The following is a 23,141-nucleotide window of genomic DNA, read 5'->3' as shown; positions in this document are numbered from 1 at the left end:
TAGCACAATGCCTGAACATAATAAGCGCTCAGTAAATCCTCCAGTGAGGGGAGCACAGGTTGAAGAATCAGGCTACCGTGGATATGAACCTCAGCTCGGCTCTGCCACTTGTGGCTGTGTGACTCCGGCCAAGCCAATTAACTCTCTGAGCCTCATTTCCTCCTGGGAAAAAACCCGAAGATCATAAAACCTCCCCTGCAGGACTGTGGTAAGGATTAAATGACATGTTTTGATGCCCAGCACAGCCCACGTGGGAATTTCCCTTCCTCACCCCTTGACTTTCAGCAGCACTGGCCTTGCCAGTGCCCCGGCTGGAGTTGATCCCACTGTCCATTTGTTTGGCATCTGCACCTGGACTGCCAAGTGCGGCTGGAGAAAGTCAACAGGGCCATGTGAATGGCTCCTTGCAAATGACACGTCAGTACTGGAAAACATCAGCGAGGCTCTTCTGCTCTTAGACAGTCCTTCCATCTCTCTCCAGGGCACTTCCTCTCGTGTTCCACACTGGCTGGTCCACATCTTTTCCACCACTGATGCCTTAGCCTCAGAAGTTGACCTCAATGCTCTCTTGATCAAGGTCATCAAATATAAACACCTTTCTCTCCAGCTCCCAACACCTCCTTCCATTCTGCTCTTTCCATCCTCCCAGCTTAAAGGTTGGAGCGTCCCTCTCCTTCCCAAGGCTTTAGAATTTACTCCATCTCCCCAAAACCCCATTTCCAGTACTTTTTTTCCATTGGCTGCACCATCTCAGCCAAAAAAAAATTGCTGGGCTCAGTGGCTCACGCCTGTAATCCCAACACTTTGGGAGGCCAAGCGGGGCGGATCACAAGGTCAGGAGATTGAGACCATCCTGGCCAACATGGTGAAACCCCATCTCTACCAAAAATACAAAAATTAGCTGGGCGTGGTGGTAGGCGCCTGTAATCCCAGCTACTGGGGAAGCTGAGGCAGGAGAATGGCTTGAACCTGGGAGGTGGAGATTGCAGTGAGCCAAGATTGTGCCACTGAGCTCCAGCCTGGTGACAGAGTTAAGACTCTGTCTCAAAAAAACAAAACAAAACAAAAAAAACTTGCTCGAATATCTGAACCTTCTCCAAGTCTGACAGTGATGCAGCTGCTTCTTTATATTTAACCTACTCATTCACTTGTCCACTCATTTAATAAACTTTTTTTTTTTTGAGATAGGGTCTCACTCTGTCACCCAGGCTGGTGTGGAGTGGTGTGATCACAGCTTGCTGCAGCCTCAACCACCCAGTCTCAAGAAATCCTCCCATCTCAGTCTCCTGAGTAGTTGGGACTACAGATGGGCAACACTACGCCTAGCTAATTTTTTTATTTCTTGTAGAGATAGGATCTCTCTATGTTGCCCAAGCTGGTCTCACACTAACTCCTGGGCTCAAATGATCCTTCCACCTTGGCCTCCCAAAGTGCTGGGATTATAGGTGTGAGCTACCGCACCCAGTCAAGAAACATTTGTTGAGTGCCTACTATGTGCTAGGCATTGGGGGTTCAGAGGTGAATAGAGACCATCTTTGCCCTTAATGTCTTCAAAGTCCAGAGGGAGAGTCAGACTCACAAGCAGATGATGGTAATATGGCAAATGAGATGCAAAGATGGACCATGCCTGACACAGAGATTAACTAGGCATGTGATGAGAAGAAGAGGGAACCCCAAGGTGAATCTCAACTTCCTGGTTGGTGCAAATGGGTGGATGGTAATGCTGTTCACTAAGACGTGAGACAAGAAAAATGGAAGGAGGAGCTAGGTATCGGGGAAGATGGTGTGTTCTGGCTGGAGTATGATGAATTTGAGATACTATTAGAACATCCCAGTAGAAATCTCCAACAAATCTTTAGCTTAGGGGAGAGAGAAGTCTGAACTGGAATTAGAGAGTGGAGAATCATCAGCATATGGGAGCTGGAATCATGCATGTTTATGAGGTGCTTACTGCTTCAAGTAACAGAGTAATTACACAATAATGGCATTTGATATCTCACGTCTTAAGTAGTCAAGAGACGGGCAGCTCTAGGGTTGGATAAATTGGCAACACAATGATGGCATCTCTAACCCGGGTACCTCCTGTGGTTCCTCTATGCCATCCTCAGGGTGTTGACATCATGCTCAGCCTTGTCCCCTTGTGGTTGCAAGATAGCTGCTCTACCCTCTCACAAAGGTAAAGATGAAACTTTCTTCTTGCACATTCACTTTTATCATGGAGGCAACTCTCTCCTCAAAATCCTCCATCCCTTTGTTTTTAAGGCCTCTTCCTTTTTCTGTAACTTGTTCCTCTTCTTCTTCTCCCATTTCCTCTCTTCCAAGGTTTGCTTCTCTGCTCTATGTCTTGTCTCATTTTTCCCGTCATTCCTCTTTCTTGAAATCCTTCATACCTCTCCTGAGGTATGGCCTCTTAGACTTATTTTGGGACCTGATACCATTGCTCCATATCTCTGCCTCATCACCTTGGACCGGATGACCCCACGGTCCTTTCATTAGACGCTACCTTAAAAACAGCTACTGGAGGCCAGGCACAGTGGCTCACACCTGTAATCCCAGCACTTTGGGAGGTCGAGGCAGTCGGATTGCCTGAGGTCAGGACTTGGAGACTGGCCTGGCTAACATGGTGAAAACCCGTCTCTATTAAAAATACAAAAATTAGTCAGGTGTGGTGACATAAGCCTGTAGTCCCAGCTACTTAGGAGGCTGAGTCAGGAGACTCGCTTCAACCTGGGAAGCAGAGGTTGCAGTGAGCTGAGATGGCACGACTGCACTCCAGCATGGGCAACAGAGTGAAACTCCGTCTCGAAAAAACAAAACAAAACAAAACAAAACAGCCACTGGAACTGCTCTAATGACTTCTACCTGCCAATGTGGAAGATGTCCTAAGAAATATGGAGAAAAGTTAAAATGTGTGCAGAGAGCTAAGGGAAGCCTTCTAAGTGTCCCGGCAGGGCTTTGTGGCACCGCATGAGGGGTTTTCCTTTCTTTTCTTTTTTTTGAGACAGAGTCTCACTCTGTCACCAGGCTGGAGTGCAGTGGCGCGATCTCGGCTCACTGTAACCTCCACTTCCTGGGTTCAAACAATTCTCCTGCCTCAGCCTCCCGAGTAGCTGGGATTACAGGCGTGTGCCATCACACCCAGCTAATTTTTGTATTTTTAGTAGAGACGGGGTTTCACCATGTTGGCCAGGCTGGTCTCAAACTCCTGACCTCAGGCAATCCGACTGCCCACTTCGGCCTCCCAAAGTGCTGAGATTATAGGCGTGAGCCACCACACCCGGCAGGTTTTTCCTTTCTATCTGCCTTCCTTGGCTGTGAGTTTCTTGCGGCAGGGAAACAGATCACTCATCCATTTGTCATGTTGTCATGTATACTAGTTGCCTGATGTATACTAGTACTCAGAAAAATGTCTGATGAATGAATAAAATGTCTGGCTTTGCCACTTACTTTCTTCTTCTTTTTTTTTTTTGGTTTTGTTTTGTTTTGTTTTGAGATGGAGTTTCTCTCTTGTCGCCCAGGCTGGAGTGCAGTGGCGCGATCTCAGCTCACTGCAATCTCTGCCTCTCGGGTTCAAGTGATTCTCCTGCTTCAGCCTCCCGAGTAGCTGAAATTACAGGCTCGCACCACCACACCCAGCTAAGTTTTGTATTTTTAGTAGAGATGGGGTTTCACCATGTTGGCCAGGCTAGTCTTGAACTGCTGACCTCGTGATCCACCTGCCTCAGCCTCCCAAAGTGCTGGGATTACAGGTGTGAGACGCCACACCCAGCTGTCACTTACTTTCTAATTGACTTTGAATATAATCCTTTTCTTCTCTAGTCCCATTTCAAAATCTATAAGATGAGGGGACTGGACTGCGTTTCAAGGGAGGCCTTTCAGCACTGAGTGAAATAAGTGGCCAAGGGATGGAGGATGGGCTGCCTGGGGTGGGGGTCTCCACTGTCTCCAGCAAAATGCTGTGCTGAGGTCGAGGCAGAGGGATGAGCTCAGAGAGAGGGACTGCCTGACCCTTCCGTCTAGGAACTGCCCAGGACTCCAGAAGAGGGGATGGAATTGATTTAGGTCAGTGGGGGGTTGAGCGGGGCTGGGAGGGGGTTGGGGTCGGGAGGCTTCAACCTGGGAGGCAGAGGTTGTAGTGAGCAGAGATTGCACCACTGCACGATACTTTCTATCTCCCTTCCTGGGCTGTGAGTTTCTCAGGGCAGGGAAACAAATCACTCATCCATCTGTCATGTTGTGATGTATATTAGTTACCTGATGTACACCAGTACTCAGAAAAATGTTCGACATTTTCATCATAGCATTGGCTATTAACCCTTTGAATCCCAGTGGCTCACTTGCTGGGTCCTATCCCTGACCCGCTAGCCTGGTGCTGGGGGGAGACCAATTTCTGGAGGAAGCTCTGGGTACCCAGTCTTCCCCTAAGCCTGCCTCTGAACAGGCTGTTCTTGTTTATGACCCCCGTCCCAGAAGAACAGCGATTGCTCATCCCTGCATGTGATTCGAGAGGGCCAGTCTTTCAGGCCTGGAGGAAACTCAAGCCCCACCAGCCGCTTGGCATCGGAATGCTCAGCTGGTCCCCTCCTGGGGCTCATGTGACCAAGATCTAGCTATAAATATCAGAGGGGCCTCAGACCAAGACAGAATTCGGGCACCAGGAGAAGGAAGCCAACAGGATCCGACCTGGTGTTTCGTGACAAAGGCAAGACTCCCCAGGTCTACTTAGAGCAAAGTCAGTAGAGGAGGCAGCTAGGCGCGGCTCTCACTCCTGCCCACAGAATGGATTATAAGTCGAGCCTGATCCAGGATGGGAACCCCATGGAGAACCTGGAGAAGCAGCTGATCTGCCCTATCTGCCTGGAGATGTTTACCAAGCCAGTGGTCATCTTGCCGTGCCAGCACAACCTGTGCCGGAAGTGTGCCAATGACATCTTCCAGGTCAGTGCCAGGTGCAGCCTCATCCAGGGGTCCCAGGTGGCTACTCGGCTTCCCGAATGAAGCCCTTCTTCTCCCTTAGCCTTCTAACTCTTTTCCCTTGGAAGTGAACCCCTGCAGAGGCCTCTAGACAGGGCTGAGAGGGGATGGGAGGCAGCTCTGGCTGTTGCAGTTCTTCTCCATGACGCGTTTCCCCTCCCCACCCTGCCCACAGCTCCCCCCCTGCCCTGAGCACTGCTGTTGACTCTCCAATCAAGAGTCAAATGCCTCAAGTGATAAGCGGGGAAGGCAGGGACAGGAGAGAGAAACCAGACCCCTGGGGCTGGAGCCAGGTCCTGGTGGCAAGAGGCCCAGAGCTTTGGGTGGAGGGTGTCGGGGAGGCAGTGGGCAGTAGAGGCGTCTTCCCTTTCGAGGCTGTTCCCTACAATATGGGGACAGAAGGGGCTCCAAATCCCCAAGAAAGGAAGGGGGTAGGTGTCCTGGCTGGGAGGCAGGATGCGAGATTCCCCAGGGACACTTTACAAAATGTTCTTTCACGATATTATCTTTAAAGTAGCAGCCTTAGGAGCTTGCTCTCATTGTAATACCCATTTCATAAGTGGGCAAACTGAGGCTTAGAGAGATAAGGTTGCTTGCCCAAAATCACTCAGAGAATTAACATGACTTGAAGCCAGGTCTCCTGCCTCCCCATCCTGACGATTGCTTAGCTGCATCTCAGGTGCTCTGTATGTGAGGACTGGTTCTCATCGCAGCCTGCGGAGCTCCAGGTCATTAGGTTTGACTGGGGTGGTTGGGGCAGGCAGAGGAAAGGATAAGAGGAGATTAGAAAGGGGAAGGGCTGAGGAGGGAGCCCAGGCCTCACCTTGACCTTTGCCACCTGCAGGCTGCAAATCCCTACTGGACCGGCCGGGGCAGCTCGGTATCCATGTCTGGAGGCCGTTTCCGCTGCCCCACCTGCCGCCATGAGGTGATCATGGATCGTCACGGAGTGTACGGCCTGCAGAGGAACCTGCTGGTGGAGAACATCATTGACATCTACAAACAGGAGTGCTCCAGGTCGGTTCTCATGCCTGCTGGGGACCCATCCTCCTTCTCAGCCATGCTGTGCCCAGCTCCCCCAAGCTCCTTCCCCTTCCTTCATCTGCTCAGGATCCAGGCCTCTAGCTGGACTAGCTACACAAGCCAGTTCAGAGACAGGATTGGAGACCCATACACCCCAACTCGGCTCTCAGGATCACTCAGCGGATGGGAAGGGGTCCAGACATTAGGCTGCCCTTCCAGGCGATACCAAGACAGAGACTGGGGGAAAGATGAGATGTGAGAGGGAGAGAAAGGCCCTGGGGCCAGCTAAGTGGCTCCAGTCAGCAGAGAAAATGCCCAGTGAGAAACAGCCAGGTTGTCTATAAGGACAGCAATAGCTACTTTCCTGTGTGCCACGAGGAACTGTCAGGCATGGGGAATGCTTCATCTTAGTACCTTCCAATAACTCTGTGAATCAGGCATGACTTTATTATCCTCATTTCACAGGTGAGGAAACTGAGGCCCAAGAGGTGAAGTCAATTAGCTAAGGTTTTCCAGCTGGAAAGTGAAAGAGCTGGGAGCTGGCCCAGTTGATCTAGCTCTGAGTCTCCCTGCTAATAAAATAGCAGCTCATTCAGAGGCAGAATGTGTGACTGGTGGAGGTTGTGCAGGGTTAGCCTTAAACTGGGGAGAGAGGGCCAGGTGTGGTGGCTCACGCTCGTAATCCCAACACTCCGGGAGGCCAAGGTGGGATGATTGTTTGAGGCCAGGAGTTCAAGACCAGTCAGGGCAACATAGGGAGACCCTGTTTCTACAAAGGTTAAAAACTAGCTGGGCGTGGTGGGGCATGCCTGCAGTCCCAGCTCTTCAGGAGAATTGTTGAGCCAGGGAGGTCAAGGTTGCACAGCCATGATCGTGCTACTGCACTCCAGCCTGGGTGACAGAGTGAGACTCTGCCTCAAACAAACAGACAAAAAAACTAGGAGGCCAGGCGCAGTGGCTCATGCCTGTAACCCCAGCACTTTGGGAGGCCAAGGTGGGTGGATCACTTGAGGTCAGGAGTTGGAGACCAGCCTGGCCAACATGGTGAAATCCCATCTCTACTAAAAATACAAAAATTAGCCGGTCGTGGTGGCACATGCCTGTCATCCCAGCTACTTAGGAGGCTGAGGCAGGAGAATTGCTTGAACCAGGGAGACAGAGGTTGCAGTGAGCAGAGATCGTGCCACTACACTCCAGCCTGGGTGACAGAGTGAGACTCCATTTAAACACACACACACACACACACACCACAAAAATTTGGGAGAGACACAGCTACAGGAAAGATCTTTACAAACCAGGACATCCTGGTAAGACTCCAGGAGTGCTGACCTCACAGCCTTTAAGGTCTAAAACCTTCACCAAGCATCTGCCTGTAAGCACTGCCCGGTCCAAGGGAAGGTGACAGACCAGATCTCAGGTAAAAAGCCCTGGCCTGGGGAACTGTGCTTGCTAGTCAGCCTCTGTGACTGATGTACTGTACCATCTTGGGTAAGCCTTTAGAGTTTCATTTCCTCTGTCTGCAAACAGAAACAGTAAGATCTGTTATTGTGGCTGTCAAATAAGATATTAATGGGAAATGATTAATGTATCAACTATTTATTGGGTACCTACTGTGTGCAGGCGCTGTATGAAGTACTTTCAGGCATTTTCCCTATCTATTTCTTATAGTAACCCGGGAAGGCATTCCCGTCTCCATTTTACCATGAGGAAACTGAAGCTCAGAGAGGACAAGGGATTTTTCCAAGACCACACAGCTAGCAAGTGGTAGAGCTAAGAAAGAGAGGGTGTGGGAATTTTCTTTTTTTTTTTTTTTGAGGCAGAGTCTTGCTCTGTCGCCTAGGCTAGAGAGCAGTGGTGCGATCTTGGCTCACCGCAGTCTCCGCCTCCTGGGGTCAAGCGATTCCCCTGCCTCAGCTTCCTGTGTAGCAGGGACTACAGGCATGTGACAACGTGCCCAGCTAAGTTTTGTTTTTTAGTAGAGACAGGGTTTCACCACGTTGGCCAGGCTGGTCTCAAACTCCTGACCTCAGGTGATCTGCCCTCCTTGGCCTCCCAAAGTACTGGGATTACAGATATGTACCACCATACCCAGCTAATTTTTGTATTTTTTGTAGAGACAGGATTTCACCACGTTGGCCAGGCTGGTCTTGAACTTCTGACCTCAGGTGATCCACCCGCCTTGGCCTCCCAAAGTGCTGGCATTACAGGCATGGGCCACCATGCCCGGCTGGCCAGTGAATATTCTTAATTACTGTGCTAGATTGCTTCTCATGTTGCTAGAGTGCAACACTACAAAATGCAAACATATTGTTGATCATAAGGAATAATAAAATCAATTCCACACCAATGTTAGCCCACCCAGTGCCGACCTATGAAGAGCGTGTTGTGTGTGAACCTTTGAGGCCTTTCCGCATAGTTGAATGGCAACGACAGCTGCCCTCTATTGAGGGTCTGCTCTGTGCCGGGCACTCCACATTCATTACAGACAATTTCTACCATGATTGCAGTAGCTCTGGGAGGAATCCCAGGCAAGAGAGTGAAATCACTTGTCCAGAATCACAAAAATGAATGTGGAAGAACAATCTGGATATGAACCCCGATGCCAAAGTCGAAGCTTGAGAGGGTGGGCATCTGGGAGGAACCAGACCCTCAGGCTCTTGCCTCACCTCTGCATTCCCTGCCATCCCTTTATAAGGGGATGGAGGCAGGTGGCAATGGCAGACCCCTGCCAGCATAAGGACCCTGGGGTAAAAGATGCAAAAAGACAAGCCTGGAAAGGGGTTTATTTAAGAACTTAAGAGGACAGTAGAGCCCAGTGTGCGATCAGTCATGTAAGGCTGTTTGGAGGTGAGGCATTGACACTGATGGAGACAGTCACCATTTGACATGACATTTGCAAGATGCCTGTTCTGTTCGGGGCTGGGAATCGAAGGTAGTGTTGGCTCTCAATGAGTGTATAGTCTAGCTGGAGACAGAAGACTAAAAAAATCGAATCTACACCAGGCATGGTGGTATGCACCAGTTGCAGCTACTGGGGAGGCTGAGGCAGGAGGATTGCTCAGCCCAGGAGTTCAAGGCTGCAGTGTGTCTGTGAATTGCTGCTGCACTCCAGCCTGGACAATACGGTGAGACCCTGTCTCAAAAAAAAAAAAAAAAAAAAAACTGGGTGCAGGGGATCATGCCTGTAATCCCAGCACTTTGGGAGGCTAAGGTGGAAGGATCATGTGAGGCCAGGAGTTCGAGACTAGCCTGGCCAACATGGTAAAACCCCATCTTTACTAAAAATACAAAAATTAGCTGGGTATGGTGGTGCACGTCTGTAATCTCAGCTATTCAGAAGGCTGAGGTGTGAGAATTGCTTGAATCCGGGAGGCAGAGGTTTCAGTGAGCTGAGATCATACCACTGCACTCCAGCCTGGGCAAAAAATCAAAAGAAAACAACAACAAAAAAATCCCCCCCAAACCCCAATGAATCTAGGTTAGGAAATGACTGATGTCCCAAGAGAAGCACAAATAACAGGTTGGAAGGTCTCAAGAAAGAAAGGTAGTTCTAAGCATATATGTTACAGGAGAAAGTAAAGGAAGACACGTGGGCCCTTGGAAGAATCTCTGGACTAGAAGTTAGGCTTGTGCTGGGCTGTTGGACAGCCCTGGGCTACCCACTCACCAGTCACCATGACATGGGGCATACACACTGCTCCTTCTCTGAGCCTCAGGGGCAACCTCATGACTCAGAGAGTGTCGGAGGTTTATCCAAGGCCACACAGCTAGAAAGTGATGAAGCTAAGAGAAAGAGAGGGTATGACTGACTCTGTGGTGAATATTCTTTTTTTAAAAAAATTTTCTTTATGGAGAATCTTAAGAAATTCAAGATGGTGAATATTATTGACTCCTATGCTAGTTATTGATTTATTCTTTCTTTTCTTTTCTTTGAGACGAAGTTTTGCTCTTGTTGCCCAGGCTGGAGTGCAATGGTGCGATCTCGGCTCACCGCAACTTCTGCCTCCTGGGTTCAAGTGATTCTCCTGCCTCAGCCTCCCGAGCAGCTGGTATTACAGGTGCACGCCACCATGCCCAGTTAATTTTTTGTATTTTTAGTAGAGACACGGTTTCATCATATTGGTCAGGCTGGTCTCAAACTCCTGACTTCAGGTGATCCTCCCACCTCGGCCTCCCAAAGTGCTGGGATTACAGACGTGAGCCACTGCGCCCAGCCTTATTGATTTATTCTTTCTACCTTTGTTTAATTACCACCTCCTCTATGCCAGGCACTGTACAGTGTAGGCTCAGGGGTGAAGAAAACAAGCAAGTTTCCCTACCTTGATGGAGGTTACAGTCTGGTGGATTAAATATAGAATTAAATGAGGCCATCAGTATAAATTTCTTAGCTCAGAGCCCAGTCTGCAGTAACCAAAGCTAAGGTGACTATAATTAGAGCAACCGAACTCTAGCCTCCTCTGCCCTTACTTGCTGTGTGACCTTGCACGAGTCAGTTCACTTTTCTGGAGCCCAGTTTCCTCTTCTCTAAAACATCTCCAGGTCTGACTCTCTGGAATTCTATGGCCCTTTCTGTGTCCTTTGCAGTGGCAGAGCCTCAGGCTAACTCCATCTTAGGATGTGGGGACAGATTTGGTGTCATTGGCTTCCCAAGTCCTTGATCCCCAGAGGATGAAAAGATTTTAGGGCAACCAAACACTGAGAGCCCAGGGCATAAATCTGGAGATTCACAGACACACTGCAGCCTTGAACTCCTGGGCTGAGCAATCCGCCCGCCTCAACCTCCCCAGTAACTGCGACTGGTGCATTGGAGCTGGGGAGGGGGATGCAGGACACAGGACCCCCATGACTTGTGACTGTTCTCCACTGCAGTCGGCCGCTGCAGAAGGGCAGTCACCCCATGTGCAAGGAGCACGAAGATGAGAAAATCAATATCTACTGTCTCACGTGTGAGGTGCCCACCTGCTCCATGTGCAAGGTGTTTGGGGTTCACAAGGCCTGCGAGGTGGCCCCATTGCAGAGTGTCTTCCAGGGACAAAAGGTACTGGCTCCAGCCACTTTTACCCCCAGCCTGGGCCTGCTGGGCAGGATGATTCAGGAGGCAGATTTGATCCCTGTAGATCTGCTGATCCGGCCTTTCAGGAATAGTCCCTCTGGAGGGACTTCCCAGGCCACAGGGACAGCAGCCCTGGCCCTCCTTGGGGGAGGAAGCTGAGCTCATGGTTATACTTAGAGCCACTCGAGAGCACCTGGCTGTGGCCAGAGGGGAACGGTCAGACGCCCCAGCCAGGCCACTGGGGTCCTCTCGGGCCACGGCTTCTCCATCCCCCAGACACCTCTTCCTGTGCCTCTCACCTCTTCTCCTAGACTTCGCATTCCCCAGCAGCAGGAGGCAGCTTAGAGCCTTTTCGCTGGGGCCCTGGGCCTGTGGGGGCCTGCCACCCTGTCCGTGCAGTCAGCAGTAGCCACCCCCTTTCCATACTCTCTCTTCCCCACTCCGCACTCTTCTCCAGGTCTCTGTCTTCTAGACGTCTCCAACTCTATTTCTTTTTTTTTCCCCTTCTTTCTTAGAAGCAAGCCCCTCCTCTGCCAGTTCCTTGCTGTGTGTTTTGGGCAGCCCACTTGCCTGCTGTTGGCCTCATCTGTTAAATAAGGGATACAGTATCTTTCTAATATCCTCTGCTCTGAAGCTGAGCAGTACCCGAAAGAGGGGCCAGATCCCTGCTGGAGGCTCTTTCTAGCACAGAGGGGAGGGAGGGAGCCAGGTTGCTGCCATGCCACGGTGGGTGGGCCTTGAGGCTATTTGTATCTCTCCTCTCCCCACACCCCCATCTAGATTGAACTGAATAACTGTATCTCCATGCTGGTGGCGGGGAATGACCGTGTGCAGACCATCATCACTCAGCTGGAGGACTCCTGTCGAGTGACCAAGGTGAGGGGACAGAATAGTTCTGCCTGGGGGTTTGGAGCTTTCCAGGGCAGCCTGGTCTCTGGGGAAGGCTCACCCATGGGTTGTGGCTAAAGGTTGGGGCCTGGAGCCTGGGGGTCAAGCAGGAATGGCAGGGGAGGGACTAATCCATTCACCCACTCTCAACAAATGCTTCTTAAGCACAGCTGTGTGTCCGGCCCCACCCAAGATGTGGGGGATGGAGGAATGAACCAGACAGACATGGTCCCTGAACTCAGGGAGTGTCCCATCAATAGTTCTCAGTGTTTATTCAGCACAAATCGTTTTCAGAGCACAGTTCTTTCCTATAGACCAACACTTCCCAAACTTTAAAGTGCATGAAAATCACCCTGGGATCATGTTGAAATTCAGGTTCTGATTCAGTCAGTTTGGAATGAGGCATAAGAGCTGCATTTCTAGCCAGTTCCCAGGATTTGCCCAAGCTGCTGGGTCCACGGACCACACTTTGAATAGTGTTGAGGGCAGAATGGAACTTTTCTATCCCGGAAAAAAGCTTCCATGATTTTCCATGTTCACCTGGGGTAGGGACCTGGAGATGAGATGAGGGGAAGGGGTCGTCATAATTGCTAGTGGACCAAGAGTCGGGCGAAGGGTAGGAAGGAGGGGAACATTCTGATCACCCATGAACCCATGAGAGGCTCCTGGGTCTGATGAGATGCTATTGTCACACCCATTTTACAGAAAAGAGCATAGAAGGGAGCGTCAGTTGAGGAGGGTGCTAGGAAACGAGCTGTTTTTCCACCTCTCCTAGGACCAAATGATGCAGAGCTTCCTGAATCCAGTCTTGGTCTTGAAAGGGAGGGAAGAGTGTGATCTGAGACAAACAGGAGGCCCAGGAAACTGAATGGAAGCAAATACATTAATTTGCTGAAAGTCACAAAGCTAAAAGGGAAACACAGCTAAAAGGCAACGGAGAGCTGGGCGCAGTGCTCATGCCTGTAATCCCAGCACTTTGGGAGGCCAAGGTGGGGGGACCATGAGGTCAGGAGATCGAGACCATCCTGGCCAACATGGTGAAACCCCATCTCTACTAAAAAATACAAAAATTAGCCGGGCGTGGTGGTGCACCTGTAATCCCAGCTACTCAGAAGGCTGAGGCAGGAGAATCACTTGAACCTGGGAGGTGGAGGTTGCAGTGAGCCAAGATCGCACCACTGCACTCCAGCCTGGGTGACAGAGCAAGACTCCATCTCAAAAAAAAAAAAAAAAAAAAGAGAAAGAGAGGGCAGATCCCACGTTGGTGACTGTTGCATTGGTCTGAGAAGTGATGCTCCAGTGACCAGCTGAGGTTGGGGGACAGGGGGAGGGTGCAGGAACAAGGAAGAATATGTAATGTCATGTGACCCTAGAGCCTCTATTTTGGAAGAAGGGGCTAGCTGTTTTTCAAGGCATCAGCCTCCAAATATCACTGGTGTACTAAGTAGCTGTGAGGCCAGATGAGTGTTTTCTTCTTGTTAAGCCTTTGTTTCATCTTCTGTAGTGTGGGGATGTATGTAGTGAGATCTCTTCTAGCTTTAGATTCCTTGCTACTGTACCAGGAAGGGAGTGTAGCGGACAGGGAGTAAGGACCCTACAGAATGTGACTGCAAGACTTCCGTCCTCAGGAGAACAGTCACCAGGTAAAGGAAGAGCTGAGCCAGAAATTTGACACGCTGTATGCCATCCTGGATGAGAAGAAAAGTGAGTTGCTGCAGCGGATCACGCAGGAGCAGGAGGAAAAGCTCAGCTTCATCGAGGCCCTCATCCAGCAGTACCAGGAACAGCTGGACAAGTCCACAAAGCTGGTGGAGACGGCCATCCAGTCCCTGGACGAGCCTGGGGGAGCCACCTTCCTCTTGGTGAGCAGGACTAGAAGGGTCTGGGTGGGGTCAGTTCAACTCGACAGCTCTAAGGTTCCAGTTATGCTTCTCCACTGACCACTCATGGACCCTTGGAAAAGTCATTTAAACCTCTGTGAGCCTCAGTTTCCTCATCTGTCAAATGGGCATGTAACACCCCCCACCTTCCTCTTACTGATTTTATGATGATCAAATAAGAGGATATTTATGAAATGACTTTGTAAGCTGCAAAATACAGTGTCCCATCTACGGACTATTAATTGAGCCCCTACTGTAGGCCAGGCACTGAGGTGGAAGACAAGGAGATAAACCAGACACAGCCCTGCCCTCAAAGAGCTTGTTGGGGAGGACAGAAAAGCCTCAGTTATAAGACTTCATAGTTCAGTTCAGTAAAAATGTTCTAGGCTTCTACTGTGGGCCAGGCTTTGTGCTAGACATTAGGTATGAAAAGGTGGTTAGGATTGGGGAGTTCAGGGTTTAGGAGTTTTTGGATTGATACCCCTAGAATCCAAGCTTCCTGTCAAGACAATGGCTCCTAGGGAGATGACCAAGACCTGTACAGACCACAGACAGAGGGAAAAGTTCCAAATTCTGCTCAGTTTGGGGTGGGGAGCAGGTCACAACTGTGCTAGGGAATGGCACCAAATGTCCAGTCACTGGTTTTGCTGATTTCCTCGGGTTACCTCTTCTGCAGTCCTAATCCTTTGTTCTGTCTCCCCCTGCAGACTGCCAAGCAACTCATCAAAAGGTCAGTGTCTCCCCAGAGGCTATGATCCAGGCCCCTAGTTCCCACCAGGACCTCTGTCCAGGAAGCCTCGTCCTGGGCATTAGGTCTGCTGGGAGGGTCTAACTGTAGGCTGACTTCCCTGACCCTTTGCATCCCTGACTTTTTGGACCACTCACTGTGCTTAAGATTGGAGAGGAAATACTCCATCCCTCCAGGGGAGCCTCTGGGTAGAAGCCCTGGGTGTGGGCAAGGCATGTGCCCTCTCCTTCCTGCACTGAGCCCCAGAGATCTCATCCTGCCTCTCTCTCTGTCTCCCCCACAGCATTGTGGAAGCTTCCAAGGGCTGCCAGCTGGGGAAGACAGAGCAGGGCTTTGAGAACATGGACTTCTTTACTTTGAATTTAGAGCACATAGCAGATGCCCTGAGAGCCATCGACTTTGGAACAGGTAAAGGAGCTGGTGGTGCCACTTGTCTGTTCGCCTGCCTGATCCCTGGAAACCAGCATCCCTCCCACTGAGCCCCATGGGGAGGCAGATACACTAATAAAGATCCCCAGGTATCAATCAAATTCATATAGCCACCTTCTGGCCGGCTGTGGTGGCTCATTCCTGTAATCCCAGCACTTTGGGAGGCCAAGGTGGGCGGATCACTTGAGGTCAGGAGTTTGAGACTAGCCTGACCAACACAGTGAAACCTCGTCTCTACTAAAAATACAAAAATTAGCCAGACGTGGTGGCACATGCCTGTAATTCCAGCTACTTGGGAAGCTGAGGAAGGAGAATCGGTTGAATCCAGGAAGCAGTGGTTGCAGTGAGCCAAGATTGTGCCACTGCACTCCAGCCTGGGCAACAGAGCCAGCCAGACTCCGTCTCAAAAAAAAAAAATCGTATAGTCACCTTCTTGATAAGCCCAGAGCCTAGCACAGTGCCTGGTACAGAATTCCTGCTTCATAAATTACCAATGGATCCATGGCAGGGAAGCCTCTTGGGGCAGTAGAAATAATATGGCCTCTGGAATCAGACAGTCCTGAGTTTAAATCCTGGTCCTGCCATTTGTTTATTATCTGTGTGACCTTTGGCAAGCCCCCCTTCTGCCTGAGTTTTATTTTCTAATTTAAAAAATCAGGTTAAAAGTGAACCCTCTAATAATGACCAACTCATGGTGCTATTGCAAAAAATCAGATATTGATGCAGAAAGGTCCTGTAGAGTCCTAAAGATGTACTGGTTATTGCCTAAAGGTAGTCTTAGCTTCAGCTTCTTCTTCTTTTTTTTTAGACAGAGTCTTGCTCTGTCACCCAGGCTGGAGTACAGTGGCACAATCTCAGCTCACTGCAAGCTCCGCCTCCTGAGTTTACGCCATTCTCCCGCCTCAGCCTCCCAAATAGTTGAGACTACAGGCACCCGCTACCACACCCGGCTAATTTGTTTGTATTTTTAGTAGAGACAGGGTTTCACCATAGCCAGGGTGGTCTTGATTTCCTGACCTCGTGATTCACCAGCCTCGGCCTCTGAAAGTGCTGGGATTACAGGCGTGAGCCACCATGCCCGGCCAGCTTCAGCTTCTTTTTTTTTTTTTTTTTGAGACAGAGTCTCGCTCTGCCGCCCAGGCTGGAGTGCAGTGGCCAGATCTCAGCTCACTGCAAGCTCCGCCTCCTGGGTTCACGCCATTCTCCTGCCTCAGCCTCCCGAGTAGCTGGGACTACAGGCGCCCGCCACCTAGCCCGGCTAGTTTTTTGTATTTTTTAGTAGAGACGGGGTTTCACCGTGTCAGCCAGGATGGTCTCGATCTCCTGACCTCGTGATCCACCTGTCTCGGCCTCCCAAAGTGCTGGGATTACAGGCTTGAGCCACCGCGCCTGGCCCAGCTTCAGCTTCTTAATGCTATCACCTGTGATACTCAGGCACCTTAATTTATCAACATCGTCTTCATTTCTGTTTATAATTACTCTTCCATAGAGTGCCTATAATAATTGTAACAATGCAATCATAACAATAATAGGGGTGAAAATAATAAGGGAAATGAAGAAACTGAATGGAAGCAAAAATGTTAATTTGCTGAAGGTCGCACAGCTAAAAGAGAAACAGCTAAAACACAACAGAGAAACAGAGGGCAGATCCTACACTGCCGACTGTTGCCTTGGTCTGAGAGATGGTGCTCCAATGACCAGCTGAGGTTGGGGAACAGGGGGAGGGTGAAGGAACAAGGAAGAACTATAAATGGACTGGCATGGGAAAGAAAAGAGCTTCTTGGCACCTCCTGTGTCGCTCTCTTGCAAACCTTCAGTATCTGGTGCTAAGTCTGTTTTCAGAGCTCCAGATATACCCCATAGGTAAGGACAAAATACATCCCAAAGCAGAGATACCAGTGGACTTGGGGACATCCACTGCTGTAGATGAGCTGCTTGCTCCACTGTCAGCTTCCCTAAGCTAAGACATTCAAGAGTGGGTCCACTGGGCACAGTGGCTCACACCTGTAATCCCAGCACTTTGGAGCCCGAGGCAGGTGGATCAACTGAGGTCGGGAGTTCCAGACCAGCCTGACCAACACGGAGAAAACTCATCTCTGTTAAAAATACAAAATTATCTGGGCGTGGTGGCGCATGCCTGTAATACCAGCTACTCGGGAGGCTGAGGCAGGAGAATCGCTTGAATCCGGGAATCAGGTTGTGGTGAGCCAAGATCACACCACTGCACTCCAGCCTGGGCAGCACGAGTGAAACTCTGTCTCCATCTCCCTGAGCCTCAGTTTCTCCATAAGTAAAATGAAGAGAGTACCAACAGTCACCAGTTACTGAATATTCTGTATGTCCTAGGCACTAAGCTCTTAACATAAGTTTTATCATTTAACACAACTTTATGGGATAGATTCTGTTACTGTTTCTATTTTGTAGTTGAGGTAACTTAAAGCTCAGAGAGGGTAAGCCACTTGTTCAAGGCCACACAGCTAGCAAGTAGCCCATGCAGATTCTACTGAGGGCCATTTGGCTTGCGAAACTCTTGTGAAGATTTTATAAGATGGTGCAGATTCAACACTTAGCACACTACTTGGCACATAGTAAGTACTCAGCAACTGCTATTAAGAGTAGTCATTGTGATAATGATTAAACAACAGAACTCCCTGGGTTATATTCTGATCCCAGTTACTTGGCTGGAATTTTGGTTGTCATTTTGGAGATATTTTCTTTTTTTTTTGAGATGGAGTCTCGCTCTGTCGCCCATGCTGGAGTGCAGTGGTATGATCTCGGCTCACTGCAAGCTCCGCCTCCCGGGTTCACGCCATTCTCCTGCCTCAACCTCCCTAGTAGCTGGGACTACAGGCACCCACCACCACGCCTGGCTGATTTTCTATATTTTTAGTAGAGACGGAGTTTCTCCATGTTAGCCAGGATGGTCTTGATCTCCTGACCTCGTGATCCGCCCGCCTCGGCCTCCCAAAGTGCTGGGATTACAGGCGTGAGCTACTGTGCCTGGCCCCCCCCTTTTTTTTTTTTTTTTTTTGAGAGGGAGTTTTGCTCTTGTAGCCCAGGCTGGAGTGCAATGGCATGATCTTGGCTCACTGCAACCTCCGCCTGCTGGGTTCAAGCGATTCTCCTGCCTCAGTCTCCCAAGTAGCTAGGATTACAGGTGCACACCATCACGCCCGGCTAACTTTTCGTATTTTTAGTAGAGACAGGGTTTTACCATGTTGGCCAGGCTGGTCTTGAACTCCTGACCTCAGGTGATCCTACTGCCTCAGCCTCCCAAAGTGCTAGGATTACAAGCGCGAGCGACCTAGCCTGGCCTGGAGATACACTTGACAAATGTTCTGACTCTGTGGTGGCCCCTTCAGGGCCCCAAAAGATTAAGGAGGTGGCTTGGGAGAGGAGCGGGGAAGGGAGATGTTCCCTGTTAAAGCTTCACGGTGACATCTCAGGATGAAAGAGTGGGGACATGAGTTGCAGCTGAGTCACTGTCGCTCTGGTGCTCAGCTTCAGAGAGCAGAGGTGGCTCCAGAAGTGCTTCCCCGTCATGTCCACCCCTCCCCTCCACAGGCTAAGGAATGAGGAAAATGGGACAGAGGCTGCTGAACAAGCAGATCTCATAGGCTGAGTAGCTACCTTCAAGACAAGGACTCTGATCCCTGACGATCGAGGAGGATTTTTTCTCCCCAGGCGATGTTTATCTGCCTACCCGAGAGATGTGCAGAAGCACAGAGTGTGCTTCCTCAGAGCCCCCTCTCTGGTCACAGGCAGGGCGGGTGATAGAAGCTGCTGTTGCTGGAGCAAGGAAGTGTCTTGAGCCCGGCTCCCTGGGACGGAGTGCGGGGAACTGCAGGAGCAGGGCCTCTGTGCAGCGTGGGTCTGGCAAGCCCATCACCTCCCAGACCACTGCCATCTGTGTGTGGCTGTTTGACCCAACTGGGCACAGGAAGGGGTTTAGACGGTGCTTTCTCTTGCCTGGTTCTTCTTCAAGTAACTCCTCAAGGAACTGGCCCCATCCTAACACAAGTGTTTTTTGTCACAGATGAGGAAGAGGAAGAATTCATTGAAGAAGAAGATCAGGAAGAGGAAGACTCCACAGAAGGGAAGGAGGAAGGTAAGAAATTAATCTACCTCCATTCCTTCATTCCTTCACTCATTCCACAACAACCCGAGGTACCTACTATATGCAAAGCACTGTGTTAGACATTGGAAATGACGCTGAGACCTGTTCCCAGCATATGCTTTAAACCTATTGAGGGTAAAGTCCTGTTCTCTTTACCCTTAGAGAAGAAAAAAATCCCCAAACTATTCATAATAAAATGCTCCCATTTTACATCTAAATGATCTTAAATGGAAAGCAATATGGCACAGCAGAGGGAAAAGATGGGGGCTCATGAGCTAGGCTGGGCGCATTGAAGTGCTTTGTTTGGCCAGCACTGTGTTTAAATAAAAAAAAAAAAAATTACTTGTTTGCCAGGCACGGTGGCTCACGCCTGTAATCCCAGCACTTTGGGAGGCCAAGGCCAGCCTGGCTAACATGGTGAAACCCTGTCTCTACTAAAAATACAAAAAATTAGCCGAATTTGGTGGCAGGAGCCTGTAGTCCCAGCTACTCAGGAGGCTGAGGCAGGAGAATCGCTTGAACCTGGGAGGTGGAAGTGGTAGTGAGCCGAGATCGTGTTACTGCACTCTAGCCTGAGTGACAAGAATGAGACTCCATCTCAAAAAAAAAAAAAAAATTACTGGCTGGATGTGGTGGCACATGCCTATAATCCCAGCACTTTGGGAGGCTGAGGCGGGAGGATCGCTTGAGACCTGGAGTTTGGGACCAGCCTGGTCGACACAGCAAGTCCTCATCTTTACCAAAGAAAAATAAAAATTAGCCAGGCATGGTGGTACATATCTGTAGTCCTAGCTACTCAGAAGGCTGAGACTGGAGGATCACTTGAGCCCAGGAGGTAGAAGCTGCAGTGAGCTATGATTGCGCCACTGCACTCCCCCCTGGGCACCAGAGAAGGACACTACACTGTCTCTTAAAAAGAAAAAATTACTTGCTAACATTTTTAAAATTAGGTTTCTTTTTTAAGGGTTAAGAAAAAGGAGATTTCAACTAAGAATCTGCATTTTCACCTTCTTGTGGAAGTTTAGAAAAAGCAAACAATGCTGGACTTGAACTTCCCTGTAGTTCCAGAGTGCTGGCTCTGGGCAGTGGCTCTCCCCTTTAAAGGGGACATGCTGGCGCGGTGGCTCACGCCTGTAATCCTAGCACTTTGGGAGGCCTAGCCGGGCGGATCACCTGAGGTCAGGAGTTTGACACCAGCCTGGCCAACATGGTGAAACCCCGTCACTACTAAAAATACAAAATTTAGCCAGGCATGGTGACGGGCACCTGTAATCCCAGCTACTTGGGAGCCTGAGGCAGGAGAATCGCTTGAACCCCAGGGGGGCGGAGCTTGCAGTGAGCCGAGATCACACCACTTCACTCCAGCCTGGGTGAAACAGTGAAACTCTGTCTCAAAAAAAAAAAAAAAAAAAAGAAAAGAAAAGAAAATGGGACATGCCCTTGCCAGTTTGCCTAGCCCCACCACCATCAATTCTGCTTGCTTCACTCATTCATGTTTTCTGCTAGCCCCTTGTAGGCATCTGAGTTTGCCAGCCTGGCAGAGTTTGATTAGGAGCCTGGGTTCTGAATTGCAGCAGTTCACAATTTCTCTGAGTCTTGGGCTACTCATCTGTGTATGGGGGCATAACAGTACTGACATCAAAAGGTTGTAGTTGGGAGTAAATAAGATAATCATTTAGCACAGTATCTGGTGCATAGGAAGGACATTTGCTAATAAGCACATGCTTGCAAATGTTATTTTTCAAACCACAGGTACTGAAACTAAATTCCAATCCAGTTGAAAACTATAGGGTAGACTTTTGGAGTTTTGTACTGATGTAAAATCCATAATGTTTGGGCAGCTAAATTCCATTTTGGTTTTAAAAGGAAGAGACCAGGAGGAATTGGAATTTGATGTTTTATTCAAACTCCTGTTTAAATAAAAAATAGCTTGGTAAGCCTTGGATCCTCCTGAGTCCCTGTCTCACCACGTGCCTCTGTGTCTTTTTCTTCATTTCAGGACACCAGTAAGGAGCTGGATGAATGAGAGACCCCCCAGATGCAGAGAGACTGGAGAGGGTGGGGAGGGGCCCAGCGATCTTGGTGACAGGCCCAGGTGGGAGGGGTCGGGGCCCCTGGAGGGGCAATGGGGAGGTAATGTCTTCTCTCTGCTCAGAGAGCAGGGACTAGGGTAGGACCCTCACTGCTGCGTCCAGCAGACACTGAACCAGAATTGAAAATGTGCTTGAAACAGTCACACAGGACACTTTTCTACATTGGTGCAAAATGGAATATTTTGTACATTTTTAAAATGTGATTTTTGTATATACTTGTATATGTATGCCAATTTGGTGCTTTTTGTAAAGGAACTTTTGTATAATAATGCCTGGTCGTTGGGTGACCTGCGATTGTCAGAAAGAGGGGAAGGAAGCCAGGGTGATACAGCTGCCCACTTCCTTTCCTGAGCGGGAGGACGGGGTAGCACTCACAGGGACGATGTGCTGTATTTCAGTGCCTAGCCCAGACATATGGGGTGGTAACTGAGTTTGTGTTATATGTTGTTTTAATAAATGCACAATGCTCTCTTCCTGTTCTTCAAAGGAGCTGGGGTTTCATTCAGCTTTTTTTTCCTGGAGATGAGGGTTGGGTGTGAATGAAAAGGACCCCTGGTAGGAGGCAATGTCAGGGCTAGGCTTAGGTCCCAGTAAAGGAGTTCTTGACACCACCATTTCCCAGTGTGGACTCCATGGAAAGCCAGCCCTGAGCTGGTCCTTCAAGAACAGGTTCAACGTGTTGTTGCTCTGGTTCTCCAGAAAACAGAGCCTGAGGCAAATTTTAAATGCTTTAGTTGCAGGTTATAGGGACTTCCCCGTGCCCACTGAAGGTTCACTGAAAATCATCAACAAGAGGCAGAATAAGGCTGGGCAGGTGCAGTGGCTCATGCCTGTAATCCCAGCACTTTGGGCGGCCGAGGGGGGTGGATCACCTGAGGTCAGGAGTTCCAGACCAGCCTGACCAACATGGTGAAGCCCCATCTCTATTAAAAATATAAAATTAGTTGGGCATGGTGGCGCATGCCTGTAATCCCAGCTACTTGGGAGGCTGAGGCATGAGAATTGCTTGAACTCAGGAGGCAGAGGTTGCAGTGAGCCAAGATTGCACCACTGCACTCCAGCCTGGGCAACAAGAGTGAAACTCCGTCTCAAAAAATAAAAATAAATAAATAAATAAAAAGAGGCAGATTAATAGGAGAAAAGGCACACAAATACACAAATTTATTTGACCGTGGTTTTATTAGATACAGGAGCCTTCAGAATGAAGACCCAAAGATACAGGAGAAACTGTCCATTTTTAGGCTTCAGTTCAACAAAGTATGGATGGCCATGTAAAAATACGATTGGATAAAAGAGCCTGATCTAATGCTGATAGACTGAGGGGGGAACCCAGCGAGGCCTGTCTGTCGAGATTCTTTTTGGTCTTTCTGTGCAGCATTCCTTCCTCATATGGGGCAGGATTCTCTCTGGATGGGGGTCTTCTGACCTGCAATCAGACAAAGGTCAAATAATTTCCTATGGCCAGTTTTACACAGAAAGAAAGGGGAAAATTAGAATAATATTTTTAGGTTTTACGGCAAGTTTTGGGGGAAGAGGGATTGTAGTTTTTACGGCTAGCCTTGGGGAAGAATAAGGAACCAGAGACAGGAGGGCAGGAGAAGGTCAGAGAGAAATGTTTGCTTCCAAGGGAGGCCTTCATTTTGGGGTATTGTTTTCTGAGACCCTATGAGGTACACTCCCAAGGCCAACAGAGGGAAGGAAAATGGAAGCGAGGCAGGCAAGGAGCGAAGCAAGTACAAGAAGTTGCGTGACTGAGCTGGCCACAGCTTCACCAAAGACTGGGCTGGCTGCTTAGTCATGTGAGATGTTTCCAGCAGGCCATAAAGAACAGAACATGATTCAAAGTCCTTCATCTGAGAGAAGAAAAGAAAGAAATGTGTCTGCTGGCTCCTTCCTGTCTCCTGCCTCCCATACTGTTCATTCCACCTTGACATCA

At 49.4% G+C, this 23,141-nt stretch overlaps 1 protein-coding gene across 1 annotated transcript; it reads left to right on the top strand.

Moving 5' to 3' along the window:
* Window positions 1-4,638: 4,638 nt before the first annotated feature.
* Window positions 4,639-21,691, top strand: TRIM63 (tripartite motif containing 63). The gene is made up of 9 exons (XM_025360271.1): window positions 4,639-4,938; window positions 5,819-5,991; window positions 10,867-11,035; window positions 11,831-11,926; window positions 13,567-13,800; window positions 14,526-14,548; window positions 14,850-14,974; window positions 19,032-19,103; window positions 21,112-21,691. Exons 1-9 carry the CDS (start codon window positions 4,780-4,782, stop codon window positions 21,120-21,122), a joined length of 1,062 nt encoding a protein of 353 aa, XP_025216056.1. The 5' UTR covers window positions 4,639-4,779; the 3' UTR covers window positions 21,123-21,691.
* Window positions 21,692-23,141: the final 1,450 nt, after the last annotated feature.

This window comes from Theropithecus gelada, chromosome 1, assembly GCF_003255815.1.
Source record: "Theropithecus gelada isolate Dixy chromosome 1, Tgel_1.0, whole genome shotgun sequence".
In the NCBI taxonomy this organism is placed as follows: domain Eukaryota; kingdom Metazoa; phylum Chordata; class Mammalia; order Primates; family Cercopithecidae; genus Theropithecus; species Theropithecus gelada.
Note: the sequence above shows the minus strand (reverse complement) of the source record. Positions and strands in the feature narration are given on the sequence as shown.

What these genes read in the sequence shown, in the direction of transcription:
- TRIM63 (XM_025360271.1), top strand. Translation starts at nt 4,780, where the DNA reads ATGGATTATAAGTCGAGCCTGATCCAGGATGGGAACCCCATGGAGAAC. An exon ending in GTGCCAATGACATCTTCCAG is followed by an intron (nt 4,939 to 5,818) that starts GTCAGTGCCAGG and finishes TGCCACCTGCAG; the next exon opens with GCTGCAAATCCCTACTGGAC. An exon ending in GTGTCTTCCAGGGACAAAAG is followed by an intron (nt 11,036 to 11,830) that starts GTACTGGCTCCA and finishes ACCCCCATCTAG; the next exon opens with ATTGAACTGAATAACTGTAT.